A 22,151-nucleotide genomic window follows, 5' to 3' on the forward strand; every position below is an offset into this window, starting at 1 on the left:
GGTGGATCACAGTAGGTGTGGAAAAAGCTCAAAGCCATACACGCTCCCTGCCTTGGGCTGTCAGGACAAACTTCGGAGGTGCATGTGTCTAACATGAGGCTGATCCCAGCTTCAACAGCCCTGACAGCACTGTGGGGGCTGGGAATAAGTTTTCAAAGTTAAGCAGTCTGGTATGAGGAAATTCCAGAGTTGAGCACATTTATATGCACGTGATACTATCTTTTATTTTAATTGCATAATGTTATGTTCCTTTTTTCTCTCAAATCTGTCTGGATTTGCATCACAGTGGTGTTGTGATGCTGAAACGGAGTGTTGGCTGGAATAACTTGCCCACTCTATGCAGCATTTCATAAATGCTCTCAAAAATACATACTTCTTGTTCCTCAGAGCTCCAAGCTGAGGCCCTGGATCTTACTATGTGAGTGAGATCTGACTCAGAGAGAATGAGGTCCACTAATGAGTACTTACAGCTGCAACCACAACTAATGACAGCTGCATTTTAAACTTCAAGATAAAATGTTAAGTACTCTGAAAAATCAAGTATTGAAGACCTAAAGGTGGCGGGTACTCTTAATTTACCTAACTCTCAAAATCCCATTTATAAAATAGAAAAGTGCCCCACAAAACACAGAGTGATATTGTCAGGGTAGATTTTTTAGCCTATACCTTATTGATCAGTACCATAAGAAAATGTGACAGTGGCTTGATACTTCATGAGGCGCTGATCTGAAAACTGTTGGAGGATGGTAATTTTGCACTAATGCTCTTCAGATCTCCTGAAGAATACAACTTACACTGAGGGTTTGGGGATTTAATTTTTTAAAATTAATTTTATTTTTTTTTATTTTTATCTGAGATTCCTGAGATGATTCAGATATTGTGAGGGGGGTAAAGGTAGAGGGAAACAAGTTGAGTGCTTCTCATTTTTCTCAAGGTTTATTCTTCTCTTCTTGCAGAGCTCTGGGTTTAATTAACTTTCTCACTAGAGTCAGAAACTGGGGTCAGTGTGGATGGGACTCAAAAGTTGGTTACAGCTTTAAGCAGGCATAACTATGTGAGAAGATGTTTTTCTGGCTTTCAAAATGTGATTGGGAAGGGGTTTATAAAAAGGCCTCACAAAAGGAGTCCACGGTAGCTCATATTTGTATCTCACAGGATAGAGACCATTCAAAGACAAAATACTTTCAATTAGACACTCAGTGATGAGTTGCAAGAAAAAGCTCCAAAGACCGCACGAAAGAAAACACTTCTAAGGCTGAGATTTGACAGCATAACACAAGAAGGCAATTGCATTGGACCATCTTGAAACCCTGTGAACACCTAGAAAGCTCAGCAACAGAAAGAAGCAAGAGGAGATGAGTGCTTGCAACTCTGTCTTGCAGTCATGGCAATGAGAAGGAACTAAGTGGCATTCATATCTCAGCAATTTTTTGGTATCAGGTAGAAAACACACTGACATTCATTTGCAGAGAGTCCCAGTAGATGCAACTGGCCAAATGATTTCAGTCTGAAGGAAACCATGTGCAACACTTTTGGGAGAATATACCAGTCATCACGCAGGAAAAAATTGCTTCTCAGATGATATCACAGTCAGCCTTTATTGCTTATTTTTTTGGAGATAAATAGCTGTTTTTCTGTCATGAGAAGTGATAAGTGACTTTCAGGGCTTTCCCCAGGAAAGGAAAGGATTTCAGAAGGAAAAGCTAAGTCACCTGCCCTTCCCTAGCTACATTTTGTAAACAAGTCAGACTACATTCTTAAGATTTTAAAAATATTTTTTTTTAATTTTTATTCCTTTTGACATGTTTTTATAGTAAAAGAACAGAGAATAACTTATTACAATGCATATTGACTGAAGTCTTTCAACAAGCTACTTTAACACATTTTCTTTCTTGCACCATAGCCATCTCTCACTGAAAAATGGAAGTTTCAGGAATTATAGCTCATTAGAAAAAACTCAGAACCTCAGATGAAACAATCATGAGTGTGTTTTAAGACTCTTCTTCTAAGTCTCAAAAATCCTTACAAGTAAAGGAATGAATGTAATCCCTATTAATGAATAGAAATTATTTTTAAAATAGCTAATGAACTGTGTTGGCTCAAAACATCTATCTTCTGATACAGCTCATCAGCCAGGCATGAGAGCTGGGTTATGTGTGCATTCCTGTTGGACTCCTCTAGGAAGGAGAATGGAGTAGTTCTCTGATGGGAACTGGGGCTATGGCAATCAGAGGTGGAACTCCACCAGGACCTTCTGATTTGCTAAAACTTCAGTCCCTGGACTAAAGAGAACTTTGGTTTTACCCCAGTATTTTCTGACAAAGTATCTCACTGTCTGTGGACTGTTTTCCCAAGATCTGGGACAAAAAAGGAGCAAAAGGATTAATTAAAATTTCCTTCTCTTGTTTTTGTCCTGCTTAAAAAAGCTTTAAAAAGGGAAAACTCAATGATAATAGAGGCAGCCAGCTTGAAGGATTAAAAACCTGATCAAATGGGTCTTTTCCCAGAGAGAAGAGAAGGTAGAATAAGGATCATATGTAACAAGATGGCATAACGGGAGGGAGAACACGAGACTATTGCCATAGGAACATTCACATTTAACTGCAGAAGGAGAGGGCTAGTACATGAGCTTGAAAAAAATGAAATCAGTTCCCTATAGTAAAAGCTAAATAAAATGTCATTTACATAAAGAACACTTAGGGAAAGAAGAAAAGCATTAAAAGGTGAGAAAGGCAGGAGAAATTGGAAGTCAGTGGAAAGGACAGACTGCCTCTGCTCAAGGAAATAGCTGTGGGCTGCAATTAGCTAAATGGTACACAACTTCTGCGCTGCATTAGTGCTGCAGTTCTGAACCACTCCATGGTTTACTGCTGTGTCTAATGGCAGGAGTGCTGAATAATAAAAGCTGTATGCTGGACTGCCAACAGGAATTAATTTCCTTTAGCTTTTGGGGCTCAAGCTATATTTTAACTGAAAACTACTAGCTTTCCTTTCTGGAATAACAGTAACAGATAACCATGGCACTGCCATGGATTTATAGCAATGCTTTATGCAAGGGGATCGATCGTTTAGACGAGATTTGCTCTCCTCTCCACAATCACTCCTTGCTCCCATGCACAGGATCAGCATAGGAAAGATAAGATAGGGGGAAGCAGTTCTTATGCAATGAGGCTTCTTAAACTAAAGGCAATGATTTAAAATTCCACCTCCTCTTATGAATATTATGTAGCTACAACAAACTTGCTCCTTGCCTGCAAACAAGCCAAAAGCCCTTCCTTAATGCCAGGGCCACAGGGAATCTCAGTGCCTTCCCTGAACATTAAAGTGGTTACGGTTGCCTCACCACTCGGCAGCACTCAGGCTGCCAGAGACCAGCAGACACAGATCGATGGGGTTAAGTGGATTCTCTCTGTGCTTGCCTGCATGTACACAGCCTACCCTTCCCCTGCCTCCCTTCTTACTCTACTGTTACTTCTCTCTGGGGACACCATCCGCCTGCTTGTCCAAACAAGCTCCAGAGCTTGAAATTGCCAGGGAGTGAAGAGAGAAAAGCCTTCCTGCTTATGTGGGGCAGGGTGAAGGGAGACTTATCCTATGCTAAACACAGGGAAGAGGGAGCAATTACTGCAATATCTTTTTCTGCTGGATGTGGCAGGACTACTGGCACAGTCTGGTGACAGATCATAAGGATTCTCTGTCTTAATAAGCAGCAAGCATGTCCTGGGGAGCAAATGCCTCATGTAAATATGTATGGGCACCGGGACAAGCGTCACACAGGGCTTCCCATCAAAGGAGAGGAAACACACCATCATTTGCAGTTCTGCTTCTTTGGAACTGCAACCACAAAGGAATGAATAATAGGATTAATTCACTTAGCTATTGATCTCAGACGCACACATTTTCATTTAACATTAGGAGAACAGCCAGACTCCCATGGCTCATAGCCTGTGGGCAGTACAGCAGAGACAGAAATTGCAAGCCCTTTTCCCCATTTGCTGATGAGGTAAATCTTAGCAGCACGTTCCTTATGGTGAGCCGCTGGGGAAGGATCTCCTATGGAAAATAGCCTAATGCCTGGACTGGTGACTCTAATGCTGCTCTCTACAGATGTACTCTGAGCAAATAATTGGTGGCCCAAATAACGTGGGGACCTACCCGTGGAAATTCTATACAGAAAGCTGAAGAAAGAGAGGGAAGGAAGAAAATAGAATAGGTTGATTTAATTAGGTCTGGACATACATGCACACAGTATCTCAGCTAATCAGGGAAAAAGTTCAAATACAGCCTCCCTGTATCACCATAAACATTGAAGATCTGTGACAGTGAGAAAAGAAAGAATATGGTGCAGGGAGACATTAAGACATTTTTCAGTAGTTTCATCACATGGAACATGAGGTCTGCTCAGGGTCCTGAATAACTTCTTTGCCAAATTAATCTGCAAAGTTAAGTTTCTCATAACTAGCTCTTACAAAACCACCCTGCCCATAAGCAAGTGATGCAAGGGCCAAAATAAGTGTCAAAGGTGGTAAAGACCATGCCGGGATCTTTGGAGTCACCAGGTGACACCAGTAGAGATGCCGACATCTTAGATGATCCCAAACTGGGCCAGCTCGTGCAGTTCCAGATGGCTGAAAGCTTCCCATGGGCAAATCACGGTGATATCTGCAAAAGAGAGAAAATGACAAATGTTTTCTTTTCAATGCACTCCTTGGATTTATTTTTTATTAGTGGAAAGGCTGATTTACTCAGGAAACATTAACAAGAATGAGATTCTATTTGAAGGTTAAATGGGCAGATGAGCATTTCAAATCTGGTACTACCTGTCAGACCAAACCAAACCAGTGTACTTTCTCTCTGTGAGCAAAAGCACGCCAGCAGTTCCTAGTCCTCAGTGACTATGTAAACTGGTGTAAAAATTCATTCCAGTTATGAGGTGTCTCTTGTTCTTATAAATTACCTGTAGCCAAACTGTGATCTCCTCAAAGATGTGCAGTTTTAGATCAGCTGCTGAATAATTTGGCCTACAATATTCAAGATCTGTAATTCACTCTTTATCAATACTTCAAAGTTCTGACTGGCTACAGCTCATCCAATGCATGTTTCTCAATCCCAGATGGGTACATAAAATTCTTAAAATTAGGATTCTGATGACAACACAAATACTTAACCATCTGGGATTTAGTTTCTGTGATTTTTGGTATTAATAGCTTAGCATTTAACATTTCTTTGAGAATCTCATGCTGCTGAAATTCTTAGCCAGAGTATTAGCAGAAAACAAACAAGCATTTCTGCAGCCCAATGTAAGTAGTCTGAAGCTGAAACATACATAAATGACCTTTTCTTCATGTAGTATATGGAAGCATAAGCATGAACGTGGCAACTTGGGGAGGCAGAAATAGTTTTCTCTGGTGACCCTGACACCTGCAGACAGGCCAGGGGAACAGAGGCCATCCCAGAATCCTCTCCCATGATCAAGTTTGTCTGCATTAGTGCTAAAGCAGGATCTGACAACAACACCCCGCAGAGCTTACCTGTGCCCAGCCCCTCCATGCCTGGGATGTCATCTCCAAACCTAGGAGACAAAGGAGCAGGTAAAGAGTGAGTCTGGGGCAGCAGCAAGGAAAGGGGAGATGTCCTAAATCCCCCAGCCAAGGAAGAATTGTGGGTAGGGAGCAGAAGAGAAGCAGCTCCAGGTTGGAGAGGTGATGGCACATGGAGGCAGGTGGAAGCCTTCTGACTCCTTGCCCAAGGGAAAATGGACAGAAGCACAATGTAGCAATGGGGAGCTACTCAACTAGCACGGTTTATTTTCTTTCTGAAACTCCCTTACCCTCTTACTCCTTTTTTGGGGGGTTTGCTCTTGAACTGCCTTGTCTGTCTCTGCTTGAACTTGGGAGGCCCCTTGCGTGGTGTGGTGGGACCAGTTGGAGCATCTCCAGTGTTGAGGTTGGCAGCTGGGGTCTCACTCATTGCTGGGCTGTGTGCAGCAGGCACGTGCCTCTGTCAGATCCCTCAGTCTGCAAGACAACAGCAAGGACTGACACAACACTCTGCTTATCTTTTCTAGGTATCAGGAGTCAGATGACAGAATTATGAAAAATATAATTGTGACAGGATTAAAGATAATGGTATTAAAGATAAAGAAAGATGGTAATACGTACAAATTAAGCAGGATAGTGCTGCCTTTCATCCGGCATGCTAGAATTAAGATGCCAAAAAAAGGACACTTGAGCTAAGGCCAAGAAGACATTTAGCCCGTGGTGCAATGCCTTGCAGAGTCACGGAGACTATCACCTTCTTTTATCTCAAACATAGTTGCACTCTTGGAGACAGGTTGCTGCAGAAGCTTGAGCCACTATTTAAGGAAAATAGGAAGTTTAATGCTAATGCTGGGGTTTTTTTCTAGCTAGCCTTGGAATAGCATTGCTGAGGTTTTTGCTTACTGGTTCAGGACCTGACTACTGCAGGAGTCATGAATGGCCCCTACACATGTATGGCTTGGAGAAATACCCTGTCCTTGGGAATCACCATGATATACTTCACCTGTTCTTATACTTGTGCCCAAGCATTACCTTTAGAACACTGATGGACATGGAACGCTGGGCCAGATGGCTCCTTTGTCTGGGTGGAGATGCATTTAAGGCCCAACGTTTGTCAATACCAAACTTACGGGAAATAACCCAAGATCATTGCAAGATTATACAGAAGGTGAAGGCAATGCACTGGAGACTATCTTTTAGGCAGAAGTTAATTTAGCAAATTTCTCAGGATTTAGAGGAGTAAAGCCTGTAACTTTCCCCAGGATGTGCCCATTTTGTTATTTTTGAGCATTATATTACATGTGCTGAGCCCTCTTCATCACACTGTACATGAACCAAACTCCACAGTGGATAAATAGTTATCAGGGAGCAATTTCTGTTCAGGAGACACATCTCCTGTCTTAGACAGCAGAACTGATGCACTCTGAGCCTTTTGCTTATTTCCCAGAGACGACAGCAATAACTCTCACCAGTACCCAAAGGGAAGCTTATAGCCCTTCATCAAATTTTGTGCTAGTATGCCAGAATGGTCTGAACAAGTGCATTTATGGATAAAAATAAATGCAGCTTTTTTCTTTCTTCCTTGAAGTCACGTTCTTCCCCATCACTGTTATATATCTCTCATCTCCAGGTGTTCAACCGTGTGCATCCAGGCTGATGTAATCGCTGATGGAATTAGCTTAAGGATTTGGTTCTAAAGACTAATCTCATTAGGTCACCATAGTACTCTGGCTTAATCCCCAGCATCACCTGCTGTGACACTCTGGACTTTAAATCTCAGAACTATAAATGTCATCAAAGATTTTTTTTCCTTAGTCTAAAGTGAGTTCATTCCTTTGTCCTGAAATAGCCAGAGTGATGGAAAGCAAATCCTTATATCCAAGGAGAAAGATAATCTGAGCAATCCTCCTGTGTTACTTCCACATCTGTGCAAGGTGAAGAGCCATATTTCTGTATCTGTGGCAGTCTGGAAATACTTCACCCAGGACATCTTTCCATCTGTGGTGGCAGTAGGATGGTTCTAAATGATAGCACCTAGAGGCAGGCTAGTTCTTCTGTCGCTTGTGGTCAGGCTTCTGTCTCAGCTGTAATATCCCAAGCAGGAGACTGGAGAGCTTCCAGCAGCCCCAAATGGAGCAGCAGATGGTTGTGTCTGAAGCTGAAGTATGCACAGATGCTATTCCCCCGCGTGTAACACAACGCTTCCTAAGCACACACTGTGCCCACAAACACAGGGATCAGATCAAACCATGGAAGTTACTTATTTGGCTGCCATCTCTGCAGCGCCTGAACTGTTGCCCAGTATTTACAGCTTTTTCTTTTTCCTCACAGATTGGTGGCAGGACATGCAAACACTGTCACCTTCTCTTTTTACAGAACGAGAATGGAAGTGTAGTGATAGGTATGACCTGGATTGCACTGTTAGGAGGAGAGATGAAATCTTTTGACTCACAGATTTTTAGGGTCAAACTGAGAGATAAAGGCATTTTGCCTCAAAAAAAAGGACAGAATTTGGTTCCTCTTTGTAACTCAGGGTGGGAGGAATTCAGAGGATACTGCCCTACAACAAAATGCTTTGCCTCAGAAAGCTGCTCTATAGCAATGTCTGCTAATGCACCAAAGTCTATTATTATGTCTCTGTTTCAGGTCAGAAATTCTGATCAGTATGTTGTCTGTCTCAGTGCTAGACCTCCCTCCTGAACTAAAAGAGACATGCATCCACTTTCAATTTAACTTCCATGATGTTAATCTGACATCCAAGTTACTTGGCACCCTTCTCAAGGGCTACTCCCAAAAGTAAACAGAAAAAAAAACAACCAGCTAACAGATTTCCATGCCTTAGGACTGACATCCAAAACTTGAAAGATGAATTTAAGCCCCATCTCCAACTGAATTCCTGCCCTGCTTCAATAACTTCTGCTGTGCACTGGCACGCTCCCTTAACCACAGATATGTCTTTGAGGGTCAAAACCTCTTAAGTCCTTGAGTCCACATTTTGCCCCTGACTTCACTCAGTACAGGAATAGCTAATGGAAAGAGTCAGCCCTTGAAGTTTCTTTTTGTCCCTATCTGAAGTACTTGTATCCATCTACCAGATATTCAGTAACCCAGGATTTGGTAGGAAAGAGGATCTGCCCAAATCACGCTTCATCCTCTCTCACCTGCATGAATTCAACAAAGAGCACTCAATGAATCTTTTAGTTAGGGACATTTCTAACACTAGGGACAATTCTAACTTTTTCCTTACTAGTCTCCCTCTACTTCTATTCTCTCCATGCAGCACTAAAAGAATGACAGAGGATGGAAAGCAACCTTAATGCCACATAACAACTTTCCTCTTGCTGCTGAAATCAACCTGCCTTCCCACCACGGAGCTGCTGGGACTTGCTTGCCATCATAAAAGTCAAAGAATTCTCAATTTGTACTGGAGTGGGCCCTGCCCCACAGCATGGAACCTGCCCCAGTTCCCACACCTTGGGAACAAACTGCCCCTACCCACAGCTAGACAAGCACCCCACGATCACAGATATGAAAGAAATACCAACAGCAGCTTCTTCCCATGGGAATTTCACAGCCTTTTGTCTTACCGTACCTGGTTGCTTGGATAGTCCTTGATACCAGATCAAACAGGTGCCTTGACAAAAGTTTTGAGTCTCCTCTAGATCTCTGCAAGTGCTATGCTGCCTCCTCCCAGTGCGTCCTGCTCTGCCAGAGCTCTTTGGTTCTGCCAGCACCAGTATGCACCTCCTGGGCAAGACCTGATGGCTGTGGATACAAAGACTCTTGAGGCATAAGATCCTCTGCCATGCACTTCCTCTGCTCCCTTCTCTGATGGGGTGTTACCTAATTGCCCCTGACAGCATTTCTGCTCAGTCAAGGGCTTAATCCTCTAGGTAAGAGCTTTGCTTGCATCTGAATGCTAATTATACCTAATACGCATTAATGGGCTTATCTCAGTTGCGTCAGAAATCCCACCTCGGGGTTGTTGGCCAGGTTAATCATCCTTCTTTTAGTTTTATTTAAATTTAAAGGGGCTTGAATATTACTGACAAATGCTGACTCTTTAATCTGCTCCATCCTTAATCTCTGACTCTCTGTGTAAAATGTCCCTGGCAGATAATGTAGATGCCTCACTTGATCTTCTTCAGACTGTTTTGGTGTAGGAACTCATCTTCGCCTGTCCAAAGCTTACAGATTCCGCCATGTGCACTTGTCTTACATTGCCTCAGGGTGTCAGACACAAGACCTCCATAACCTGTGGTCCTTCATGTAGATACTCTTCTGGGAATAGAGAGAAACCACGAGGAAACATTCTTGTGCTCACATTATTTTTATGGGTTTCTTGCATGTTCAGATCTTGGCCTCGGGAGAGCCATTAGCATCATCCTTTCAGGTTTTTGTCAGGGAGTATTGAATCCAGTGCCTTTGAGGAGTCTCATAGCTCCAGTCTCAACTTCTTGAGGTGGCTAATCACAGTGATGGGAAAAAGCCCAGGCAGGTTCAGCCCTTTCTGCTCTCCTGTTTTACACAGGATTTCAAATCCTTCATTCTAGCACCAGTCTTAAGACCAAGAATAGGTGAAAGAGGATGCACTTGAAGAGGCAGAAACTCATTTCCAGTAGAACTATATTCCCAAATGGGGATCACTAGAAATACTATCCCAGCTGAAATAAGGGATTCAAGTAATGGCAGAGGTACAGCATCATGTTATAAACTCCTCATTGATGTGCCCTGCATGTGCGGCTGGGTGCTGGGGGAGGAAACACCAGCTGCCTGTCCCAGCTGCTTCTTGGCAGCCCCCCAGTGCTGCTCACATGCAGGCTCAGCCAAGGGAATTCCAGGGAGCCCCAACCGAGGGGTGCCAAGCATTAGGAACTGAGCAGCCCCTGCTCGTACAGCCAGGGAGCTTTGAGACAAACCACTGCAGCAGCACCTGCCCTAATGATAGAGGAAACAGAAAACAACCACGCAAGAATCACAACTCCTTCTCCTAGCTACTGGATCTGTTCATGCTCTCCACACACAAACATCCAAATTTTTTCCCCATTGAGTTTTATCTGGACTTTGCTCTCCCCTGGGTTTTGCAGCCAGTTCTTTTTTCATTCCCCTGCCCCCCTTACTATTGCTTTGAGCTCCTGGGGAACACTTACAGTGCCAATGGCTCCTCTTGCAAATCATTCAGCTCCCGTCCTCCAGCCTGTGCAGAAAGAGTCTCGAGGTGTCTTTTGTCCTCCAGATATACCCTGCCACCAGGTGACATCAGGACATCAGTCGTGGGCGGGCATCTACACAGCAGGGGTGAAATGGGGGGAGCACTGTGAGACCAGAGTTGTGCAGGCACAGCTCCAGCAAGGTCTGGAGGAGCAGCAGAGCCTCGCCACACTCCTGGGGGGTGATGTGGCCCTTTCTGCAAGAAGGCTGTGGCTTCTCTGGAGCTTCTGGGCTTCTGGGGTGACATCTCTGCAGAAGCAAAGAGAAATTAGGAAATGACCTGCCCTTTGAGTGGTGCTGCTTCTCGGGAACACACATGTCTGCACATGTCAGGGAAGGGAGGATTCCTTATCCCTCTCCTGTGCTGGTGACTGCCTAAAGGGGCTTCCAGTAAACTTCTCAGAGGTGCTGCAGGGGCGAAGACACACCCTACAGAGCGATGCACACAGTGTCAACAGGGCTGAGTCCACTCAGGGGTGCCATGGGGAATGCTGCTGAGCTGCTGCCAGGGCTCCAGTGAAGCAGATGGGAAAGCGGGCGGGGAATGGGGAACCTTGGCGTTGCATGTGGGTGGCCAACCACTCACTCCTGAGACCCAAGACTCTTGAGGTAACAGCTAGGTCACATCTGGGTACCAGTAGCATTGTTACTGTGAGGGGCCCTCAGAGGCAGAGCTCAGCCCATACTCCAGCCCAACAAAACTCAATGTGTGGTAATGCACACTATTTTATACCAAGTCCTTGGTATCTCTCGTGTTTTAATATCCTGTTGGAACTGCCTGGAAGATCAGTGTCAGAGATGTGGAAAGAGTTGGTGGAGCCTCAGGAGGAAAACAGAAGGTCCAAAGTCCTGCAAAAAGGTGCTGGAACCTCAGCTGCAGCAGTGCCTCAGTTATAGCCTGTAACTGTCTGGCTGGAGGTATAACCAGAAGGTTGACAACCATCAGGGGCTCTTGTCCCTGGTGAAGCACCTTGCATTTACCCGTGTTGAGCATCCATCTCACTACACAAGATCAGGGCTGGCAGGACTGGAAATATTCCCAGTGAATGGAACAGCACCAGGAGCATCAGAGCAACACAAGGGCAGAATGAAACCCAAGTGTGGGTTTGTTTATGATGGATGGGATTTGTCTTTGGGTGAGGTCGGAGGAGGGGATTTTACAGCCACTATGCCAGCCAGGGGTGTGACTGCTTGTGACCAAGGAGGGACAGTCTCTCACTGATGTGACAGACCCTGGCAGTGAACACCAGTCCAGCACTGCGCTGGTGCTAAGCAAGAGCCCCATAGCTAAGGCCTCTGACCTTTCAGATGGCTGAAGTTAGACAGGATAAATCCTTCAGTGAGACTCTTAACTTACATTAAAACAATCAATAAGGTTCTAGCCCTTGAGTGGGCACTGAGAAGCTGGGAAGTAAATCCTAGATGTAGCTGAGGGGCTTTCAATCTAGCAAAGAAGGAGCAAACACACCTACGTTCCCATACACTTAAGACAACCACACAGCTTTCAGAGGCTTGTGCAGTAATTTCTGGGCACAGGAAAGAGAATGGGGGCAGCATCATGTTGGCATCCTCTCTTCCCTGTGCTGACTAGAGCTTGTATACAAATGTGTGCAGATTGATTGCACCCAACCTCTTCTGACAGCAGAAGTGATTACTGTGGGCAGGGATCTGCTTGTGTGGATATAAAGAGGTGCAGTCTGTTGGCAGCAGACCCACTCCCATCCCCGCTGCTCATTCCCATGCCTCCATCTGCTGCAGACAGGTTTTCAGGGGCTCTCCCTCCCCTTCTGCCTTCTTCTGTGTAGGTAAAGTTCTTGGGGAAATCAGCTGTACAGGCCTCTGCTCCTCTTCCCTGAAGCTTAAAAATTTACATATGTTCAGGTTGTTTGTTTTCAAAATACTCCCTTTGTTTTCCTGTTTTCCAAACGAAATCTGTCTCGATTTCCTTTAACAAAAGTGGACTGTGGGAAAAAAGTTTCCATGGTTTCACATGAAGATTTTTTTTACCACTGACAAAACATGACAGAAACTCCCTAAAGGACCCCACTTCTCATGTTCTTTCTCATCTCCCAGGATTATCAGTCCCCTCTCTCTCCATGTATCCTCTCTCTCTCCCTTCCCCTCACAAAATGGGTGGCATTTACTTTGTGGAGTTGTGGGTGCACAGTTTCTTTTCAGAGCAAGACCTGCCAGACCTGCTTCATATTTGTGGCTGGCTGCCACACCAGATGGATGACAAGTCCTGCCCAGGGACTGAGTACCCAATCTCTGTCCCTCTCTGATCAGGCTTTTCTTCCCCAGAAAAGCCAGTGCCAACTTTTTGGACCACAACAGTTGCCATTCGATCCAGACCAGAGCTGCACCAGAAACCATGGTGTCCAGGTGGTAGCAGGACTGTAGTCCTTGTGGCCTCAAAGGAAAACTCATGAGCTTCATCACCTCTACCAGATTACATTCTATTCCAAGGAATCACTTAAAAACATCTCCAAGGTTTCTGACCCTATTTATGAGCTGGTGTAGCCATGGAAACAGCAGTTATGCCAAAAATAGCAGCTCACTTGAATGACAAAGAAAACACAAGTTTACAAGACACTGATTTTTCCAGAGGCTGACTGAGCTCATGGGACTGTGGGAGGAAATCCCAGCTGAGGCACAGACTCAAGGAGGCAGCTGATAAGGGTTGTGGTTGGTGTGGGCCACAGAAACTTTTGAAATGTATCTCTACAAGCTTGTGCCACATACCTGGGAGACTTTGTGCCTTATTGATAGAGGTTTATCACTTGCCACGGAGATACACCTAACTGGGAGTGAGCGGAGAATTAACCAGGGAGTAAAATGTCTCCCTCCTGAACACAGGCAGCCTACCAAGTGCCTCTGGATCCCTGCTGAGGGAACCATGGTAGGATCTAGATTTAGAATGGCATTCTCTAGTGGCCTCATAGAAGATCAGTGAGGTTGTCATGTCAGCAGTGTTTTCTTGAGAAACTCAGTGTAGTAAGGTGCCTGCAAATGAGGACTCAAATGCTGTAATCTTGCTCTTGCAATGCTGACCTTGTTCCTAAACCTCATGTCGTTTGTGCTAGTGTAGAAAGGAGAAACAGATACAGGAGACTGGGCTTTCCCTGGCACAGATATTTGGTTGTTTGAATGCATGCAAATCAGTCCATCAAAAATGCAGAGAAGGCGGCATGCTTGTGAAGAGTTTTATCATTTTTCCTTCAGGAAATCTTGCACAATTATTTTAGTGTCAGGTTTAAGCATCTGTAACAGCCTGCAATAAAAGGGGTGTGCTGACTCTGGGAATCTGTGCCTGCTGCTGGATATCAAAGTTATGTTCAGTGTCACTGAGCTAAGCTTGCAGAAGAGCCTGATCTCGATACTCATTTCTACTCATACCCTGCTTCACTGGCAATGGGGCAGAAATAAAAAAGGCTGGGGTCTGTTTTTCCACTACCAGGGCTCTAGAGGGAGATTTCTGTGACCTACCTGGAGAAAAGGGTCCTTTCAGGAAATACAAATCAAGTGATAAGGTTTTGCTGAACTATCAGCAATGGCCCTGGATGTGCTACAAACTAGGTATTGAGGACATAACTAAGCTCTCAAGCCAAATGGCCCTTGCCAAGGTTTCTTCAGGAAAATTAAGTCCCTGCTTTTTTTATTCAGTTAAGGATGCTCTTCTTGTGCATGTCAGAACATCATTACAGGCCCCAGGCTTCCAGGCACAAATGCTTTAGGACATTCTGGGGATTTTTATAGCAGATGATATAAAACCATATAGTCTGTCCTACACTTCTTTAGTTACCAGAGTTATATTTTCTTCTCAGTAGTGAGTCTGGCCTTTCTTGGAACAGATAACCAAGTCTTAGCATCTCACACTCACAAGACTGCCATGTTAGCATGATTTTAGTAACTTACAGTAACTATGTGTGATTTGCATAAATAAAAGGAAAACCAAAATATATTCCCTCCTTTTTTTTTCTGATAGCCCTTTTCACCATCAGATCTCAAAAGACAGAACTATATTTTTAGCATTCTTATTTATAAATATAGAAGAAATGGTGGAGAGAAAGTTCACAGGTCTGCAGATGAGACTCAGCCATGCAGGCACCTACTAAGGAGACTGATGTTCTTGGCCATGCAGCACAAAAAGCTCGCTTCTAACTGCTTTGTGATTCATTGTTTAAAAGCATTCCCATGCTAATTGCAAAGTTGTCCCAAGAGAAAGAAATATCATTAGTGAGCATCCTTTCTGTGCACTAACTTCTCTTAATGTCTGCATTCAGGCTGTTGGCAATGACACAACAGGACCGACTTTGTTAGATCATTTTAAAAAGCATCCTTTCTTTCTTGTTTTCACTATACTCACAATTAAAATATTTGATTTTTTATTTATAAGATTATTTTTCTCCTGAATGACATTTACAGAATAAGCTCAACATTAATATATTGAACCAAAACTTAACATTTTTCCCTTTTTAATCAAACCCGGGTAGTTTATCTGGTTATCTATGTGACTGCTATAAATCAGAGCTTGTGGTTGCCCTTAAAAATGTACCTGAGTCACAGAGTTTCCACAGTAGTATCTCAAGGGTCTTATTCAGATTTTTCTTTTCTCATAATTGATTCCTTCTGTACGAATTACACGCCATGTACCTGTGAACAGTGATTAAATGGTACTAGCACTCTCTAAAATGATCATGCATTGAACTAAACAGAAAAGTAATACTGCCTTGTTAAAGAAAAAAAGAAGAGTGTACTTGTTTGGTTTTTTTAATAGAAATTGGATAGTCCCTGAGTTTTATTCAGTTTAAATCAGTGCAGCAAATTATTCAGTATCACTGGGCCAAGAAGAAGAAAGTATCCATAAGTCAGCTCCAGATGTCTTCTTTCCTGACGGCTCCTTTTCTCGTCATCTTTTTTTTTTTCTTTTTTCTCTTTGAATGATCAATAATTTCTCCTTGGCAACCAGCAGCCAAATAAAGGGAGGTTTTCCTAAACATTTTGGTAATATGTTTATTTCTTCTTAAGGGGGCACATATATTCCCATGGCTTTTGCACCATGCAACAGACATTCTTCTTTCCTCCTGCCACCACATAAAAGCACTGCTGTGCAATCTCACTCAGTTCAGCCCTTTGCCACTGTTATTATGATTGTTTTTATGTAACAGTTGAGGCTTTCAGAAAGAAATTATTGCTTCTGGGGAGCATCTCACACTGTCCTTGGGAACATTTGGCTAACGGGCAGAGGAGGCAGCTCTTCCTGTTCCATTATCTTGTCTCTTGGATTGCTGCTCACCTCCCAGACACATGGATGCTAAATGCTCTAGCTGCCATGTAATAGCAGATCCCTGGTGGAAATAACTATGGAAGCTGAAAAGTCAGGGGATGAAAATCTGAATCAATTAAAAATTTTTTTTTTCCTTTTATTGCTTAGGTGTACTGCTAGCACTAAGCCTTGTTTTCCCCTCAGGATCTTGCACAAATGTAGAGCTTAGTGTTGTAATGTTTGTTGGTTGGTTCATTTGTTTTTAATGGCCTTCCACTGTCAGATTCCAACTTTTTTTTTTTTTTTTTTTTTTTTTTTTTTTTTTTTTTTTTTTTTTAATTTAGATCCTCCACACTCTTGTTTCCCACTGGAGGTACACACCTCTACAAAGTGCATTGAAGCTTCTTACTGGGAGGCTGCTAAGGATATTTCTGTGCCAAGGACCTGGAATTGCAGCTTGCTTTCTGGTCCAGTCAAGCATCATAATAAACACACTGTAGGAAAAGGGAATTGTTTAGTAGTCATCATTGCATGTGGGCCACGCACATGTCGCACAAAGGATGTTCTGACAGTTTTGTATACACTAAGATTTATTTGTGGCACACTGACAGCTGGTGGTGTACTTTGACTGTAATGCTGAAAGTTATTTCTAGAAAGAAAAAGAAAATAAAGGAAAAGAAGAGAGAGAAAAAGGGGAATTTTTCCCCCCTGACCAGCTGTGAAGGGCAACTATAGGGTCCCACAGGAACATCCTCTTCTGAGGACTCTCTCCGATGCTGGAGATGTTGACAGTAAAAATGACCAGAATGATGATTTCTTGCCATGCTTCCTCTTATCATGATTTACTTTTTATCAAGACCCACTTAAACTCCTATGGGTTATTTCTGGGTGTGTTTATATTAGATCTGGGAGGAGAACACTCACCATGTGCAAATGGTGCACATTCATTGCTTGTTAATCTTCTGTGAATATATAGAACTGGATAATATTTACTGAGTATTTAAATAGCCATTGGCTCTTTTGTTGAATACCATGTTTGTTTTTCTCCTTTATGCACTGAAGTCTGCAATACAAGAGAAAAAGGAGTGGGAGGAACAGCAATTCTCACACCAGTTCTTCCACGAGAATCCACCATAATAACAACGTGGGAGTTTACAGAGGCAGGGCTGTGAGAGCAATAATATGTGAACAGCACAAGTGCAATAAAGGAAGAACATTGCCAGAGAGAGGCTGGTAGTTATTGTCTCATGGCTTTGAGAGATGTCATATAGCTGCAAGCAGCATGCCCTGAGCTACAGGTAAAGCACGAAGGTGCTTAAGGCACCTAAGAGCTAGCCAGAGGTTGGACACAACTTGACTAGAAGGCATAAATTCTGGTATAAAATCAAGTTCTTTCTTGAGAGTAGTCTTTAGCACAGGAATGTTAGGGTGCAGCTACAAGGGAGATTTCCCAAGGTCAACAGAGGAGGAGAAGATGCCACAGCCCTCCTAATTTAGTCCCAGCTTCAGCTCTGGCTGTTTCAGTGATAAGTGCAACACAGGGAGGAATGCTTGACTAAATACCTCCTAATACCCTGCTTGGTGACCAGCTTAGAACTGAGATTTGATTACACTTGCTGAGATTTGACCTTACATAACCACCTGTTTTCTGAGAGGTCCTAAAATAATCCAGTCCCCATTTAAATCCAGCTCTGGTGGGAGACTTCTCTAGGACACCTTCACCTGCAGAACATTGACTTCTGCCACAGCACCTAGTGAGGGATGGAGACCAAAAGCTGCTCTCCTGCATGCTAGGCTCCGGGGTGCAGGGGATGCAGAGAAGACACCTGTGCTCCCCGATGACAGGAGCTGTCTTACCGTCACCAAGGCCTGTCCTCTCACTCACCCCCTCCCACCAATTTAGCTCTCCCTCCCTCTCTCTCCTTCAATGAGCTGCTCTGTCCATCTTCAGCCTTTCTCAGGCTACCCTCTGGAGGAAACGGGCTCTGTTTTGCCCCTAACCTCTCATCCCCAACAAAATCCTTTTCCTTCCTCCATCTTCCTCTTTCTCTTACTCCCTCAGGGGATTGTGAAGTGACATGTGAAGTCTTTGCACACCTTCAGGCTTGTGACGGGGTTATGGGATTAGCAGTTTAATGAGCCTGAAAGCTGCTTAGACAAGTATTAAATCTCCAATCTCTCCATCTTTCAAAGAAATCACTTCTGGAGGAGCTGGAGAGATGGACCACACAGTCATGTTTTCAGGGGTCAGCTCTCCATCCAGCCCTCAAGTCCGGTGGCTGGGTAGTTTGAAGGAATTCCCATGGGATTTGGTGTCAGGAAACCCAGTTAAACAGTTACCAGGAGCTTTGTGTCGGCACCTCAGCATGCCTTCTCTCTTCGTGCTGAACACCGGCTCCCTTGCCTGGCATTTTATCTAGCTTCCATTCCTTTCTTCCCTTCCCACCCCAAGGGCTGCACACCCCTTTGCAGCACTTTAGAAGGGGCGAGTAGGACCAAGTAAAAAGAAAACAGGCACTACCTCTCTTAGCCACTACAGGATCAGCCTAACCATGCTGACTTTTGAAGCCAATCCTGGGGCAATTTGTACCTGTGCTTCGTTCAGAGGGGAGGAATTCATGCTTCGTTGGCTGTATCGCCCTGTTTATCCCACTTAACTGAGAGTCAGAGTGCTGGGATTACTGGAGTGGGTGGCAGCTCGTGGTGCAGTGAATGCTCCCCCATATGGCCGAGAAAGGTCTCATGTCTAACTTCCCTGAGCTGTCAGCTTGCCCGTTCCCATCCCCTCGTGACTGCCCCAGGACCGGATTACCTCCTCCCATCTCTGCAGGGAAGAGGATCTCTGCATGTAGTGAGGGACACCATCTGGGGACACCATCTAGGGGACACCCACGGCCAATACTGACAGTTGTAGCACCTGCTGACAAGAATTTGCTGAACTGTGACGTTGTCTTCCCAGAGTATCACCTGTAGCCTTCCTGGAAACTGGAAAAAACTTGAGGAGGAGGCAAAAGTCATGACAGTGACAGGGTTCAGCAAGATTATTCATTAGAGAGAAAACAAAGTTAGTAACGCTATGTACCAAGTTCAGTGAAAATGCAAATTAGTAGTTCCAAAACAAATCACTTTACAACAGCAGCATTAAAAAAGTATTATTCTGTTGAGCCTCTTAAAATTACAAAAAATGGATTCCCTACCTGGACTGAAATCTCTTTATTTTCCCCCTCAGAGCTTCCAGCCTGAGAAATTTCAGCAATTTCAGCTTCAAATTTGACAGTTTTCGAAATTACAAGTGGGTGAAAATAAGAGATTCTGACAGGTGAAGTTTTTCTGGATTAGTCACTTCTAAAGGTCAAAAAGTAGTTCTGTTCCTCAAACACAGCGGCATGTTCCATAGAAGATGGAGGTGACATTTATCATCACAGTGCTGCAATGTACCACCACTGTAAAAAATTCAAATCCAGAAATACTGGATACCTAATGGCAATAATCCAAATTCAAATGGGGAAAAAAAAAAAGCCTAATTTTTTTTAATCTTACAGTTTTAAAAAAAGTCAAGGTTTGTTGTTTCCAATAGGGTGCTACAGACATATATGAGTGTTGGGAGTACAGGCTGTGTAGTTGGAGAATATGCATTTAAAATTTTGTATAAACTTTTTGAAATAAACTTAGACACTGGTGATTGATCACACCTATTAATGTGGTCTACTAATTGTACAATCAACTGCTATCAGTGGGATAAAATTAAATAGGACCTAATAATAATATTTTAAGTAAAAATTATTTTCCAACTAAGAGCACATTTGACATTTTACCATGGTTTTGCAATAAAGCAGGTACACTTTAGCTGTTGTCCCTGCCTCCTTCTGCCACACACAAAAGAACTGCCTGGGGTTGGACAATGTCTGCCGAGAGATGGTCTTCATGGCATGGCACCAGTTTGGCAAAGTTGAAATTCTTGGTGGTAGAGATTTGCCTTCAATGATGTTCTGCTCCACTGTGGTTCAAACCTTTCCTTTCTTCCAGAAGGGCAATGACGTGGTTCCCCAGCAGGATGCTGGATATGCTGACCCAAAGGATCATGCCTGGCTTCTAAGTTCCCATCTGCTTGACATGGTGCGATTCCAATGTCCACAGATCCTTCTCGCGCCGCTTACCAATAGGAAGAGGAAGCACAGAGCAATTACATGATGTCCCCATAGTTACATACTGACTAATTTCTAATTTAGAAGTGAAATCTGTTTCCCCTGCATGCTTGGCAGATGAACCCATGTAGGCTGAATGTACATACAAATGGTAGCACACAGCTACACATCCCTATACCTTTATGCATATTTGTGGATAAGCTGATCTTACTTTATGCTCATATGCATTTAGAAATAATGTGTAAATAGCTACACAAAGGCACATGCAGGCTGGTGTTTAACTAAAAAGAAACCCACAAGAGACCAAGCTAATCTCAACTATTCCTCAGCAGGAATGATTGCAATAAAACTACTTACAATTGCACTGTACAGAGTTGCTAAACCCAAGGAAATTTCAAACCAAGCCATGAGTGAACAGTAACCTCAACCCACACCTCCTCCTACCTCAACTGTGTTCAGTTTCTAAACTGAAATCAGAGAGTTAGTCCAGACAGCAAAGAAACCAAGACAAGAAGTTGATATACAAGACAGAGGGGCTTCCTCAAAGCTTTCCGAAGTTAACACATCTAACTCTTCACAGCTTTCCCAGGCCAAAACTGCTTACATGAACAATATGAGCTGCCATAAAGTGGCACTGTAATTGAAAGAATTTGCTCCATCCTGTCCTCATCCCCATCCCACTCAGCCACTGGTGCTGGCATAAAGGTTTAGCCATATTTGTCCATTATGAAAAAAGTATGGGGAAACCTATCTGGGTTGAAAACTCACCAATATATACTTACACATTTGTTTACTTGTTTTTTCCCTGGTACCATTCGAACTCATCTCAGTAGTGTATTCAAGTCAGGTCCCTTGTGCTGCCCCAAGGAAAGTGTTAGTGTAGCAGTGAAAAAGAGAGGCAGAGAATAAAAAAAATTTTCTTGATGCTGAAACTAATTAATGGAAGCTTGAAATGTTTCTGAGGCTATAACTCCTGCTAAATGGGAATCCATTGTCAGACAGACATAGACTCTGCTTTTCCCTTGAAATTAATGAGGTAAGAGTCATTATGCCACTCATAACCTAAATGAAAGTAATATCTGGCTGAAAAAATCAGTCCCCCTCTTCTGAGATCAGTTCACCCCTGAAGAAGAGCCCTTTGTTGTTTACAACCTTTAAAAATTTGTGTACAATAAACACTTCTAATGGATATGTGGATCTGGGGCAGTGAATGTAAGCCTACTGGCAATAGATATGCTTCGCTTATTTTGCTGCTGTCAATGTATTAAGAGCAGTCTATCATTCATTGCAGACCCAGATTTGTTGTTTGCAAACCAATGATCTAATTTGTTGTGCACTGAGGACTACGTACGTGAAGGATTTATGTGACTGATGAACTAAGTAGGCACACCATGAGGGGCAAAGAAAGAGGAAACCTGCTGATATTTCAGAAAGTAAGCAGTGTAAAATCTTTTCGGTCATGTAAGCAACCCTGGGAAACGAGAGCTTTTTTCTTCCTGAGGTAGCTGATCTTTGAAACTGCTTGAGTGAGAACGGCTGGGAGTTGGGAACAATAAGCTGATTAGGTGCAGCAGGTAGCAGGAAAAATGAGGTTCATAAGAACCTCCATTTGCAACACTCCTTATCTTCCCACGTACGCCGGAATACACAACCTGATTCTCCGCGTATTTTAGTCAGTATAAATCAGCGCCTGTTTTTGAAATCGACCTTAATGACACCAGGAAAATAAACAAAATAAAAGCCTGGGGAGAAAAACAAAGCCATCACCCCCCTCGCTCCCAGGCACAGCAGCCCACACCGAGAGCCCGAAGCCGCGCACGACGAGCACTCCGGCGTCCCTGGCCGGGCTCGGCTTCTCAGACAAAGCCCTGTGCATCTCTGCGCAAAGAGAGCGCAGCGCGGCGCCGGGCGGGCGCAGACAAAGCGGGGCAGGCGGCGGAGCGCCGCAGCATGCGGGGCCGCGCAGGGCTTCCTCTGCGGGTGGGCTGC

The 22,151-nt window shown here is 43.7% G+C and overlaps 1 protein-coding gene and 1 long non-coding RNA gene across 3 annotated transcripts in view; one reads left to right on the plus strand and one right to left on the minus strand.

Annotated features, from left to right (window-relative positions):
- Positions 1–21,351, plus strand: part of LOC136361461 (uncharacterized) — a 49,239-nt gene extending 27,888 nt beyond the window's left edge. Inside the window, exon 7 of one of the 2 annotated variants that reach the window (XR_010743638.1) lies at positions 20,047–21,351. This is a non-coding gene — a long non-coding RNA (uncharacterized lncRNA). Of the gene's footprint in view, positions 1–16,361; positions 16,528–20,046 lie in introns of those variants that run through there. The other variant, XR_010743636.1, reaches the window with a different exon arrangement.
- On the minus strand, positions 968–6,222 carry PDE6H (phosphodiesterase 6H). Its single transcript, XM_066319380.1, has 3 exons — positions 5,831–6,222; positions 5,532–5,572; positions 968–4,662 (listed from the first exon to the last, which is right to left on the minus strand). Exons 1-3 carry the CDS (start codon positions 5,968–5,970, stop codon positions 4,586–4,588), a joined length of 258 nt encoding a protein of 85 aa, XP_066175477.1. The 5' UTR covers positions 5,971–6,222; the 3' UTR covers positions 968–4,585.
- Positions 21,352–22,151: the final 800 nt, after the last annotated feature.

The sequence above is a fragment of the Sylvia atricapilla genome, chromosome 5 (assembly GCF_009819655.1).
Source record: "Sylvia atricapilla isolate bSylAtr1 chromosome 5, bSylAtr1.pri, whole genome shotgun sequence".
NCBI lineage: Eukaryota > Metazoa > Chordata > Aves > Passeriformes > Sylviidae > Sylvia > Sylvia atricapilla.

Coding starts and splice junctions, on each gene's coding strand:
- PDE6H (XM_066319380.1), bottom strand. CDS start 5,970: ATGAGTGAGACCCCAGCTGCCAACCTCAACACTGGAGATGCTCCAACT. Junction 5,573..5,830: donor CCCAAAAAAGGAGTAAGAGG/GTAAGGGAGTTT, acceptor TTTGTCTCCTAG/GTTTGGAGATGACATCCCAG. Junction 4,663..5,531: donor CATGGAGGGGCTGGGCACAG/GTAAGCTCTGCG, acceptor TCTCTTTTGCAG/ATATCACCGTGATTTGCCCA.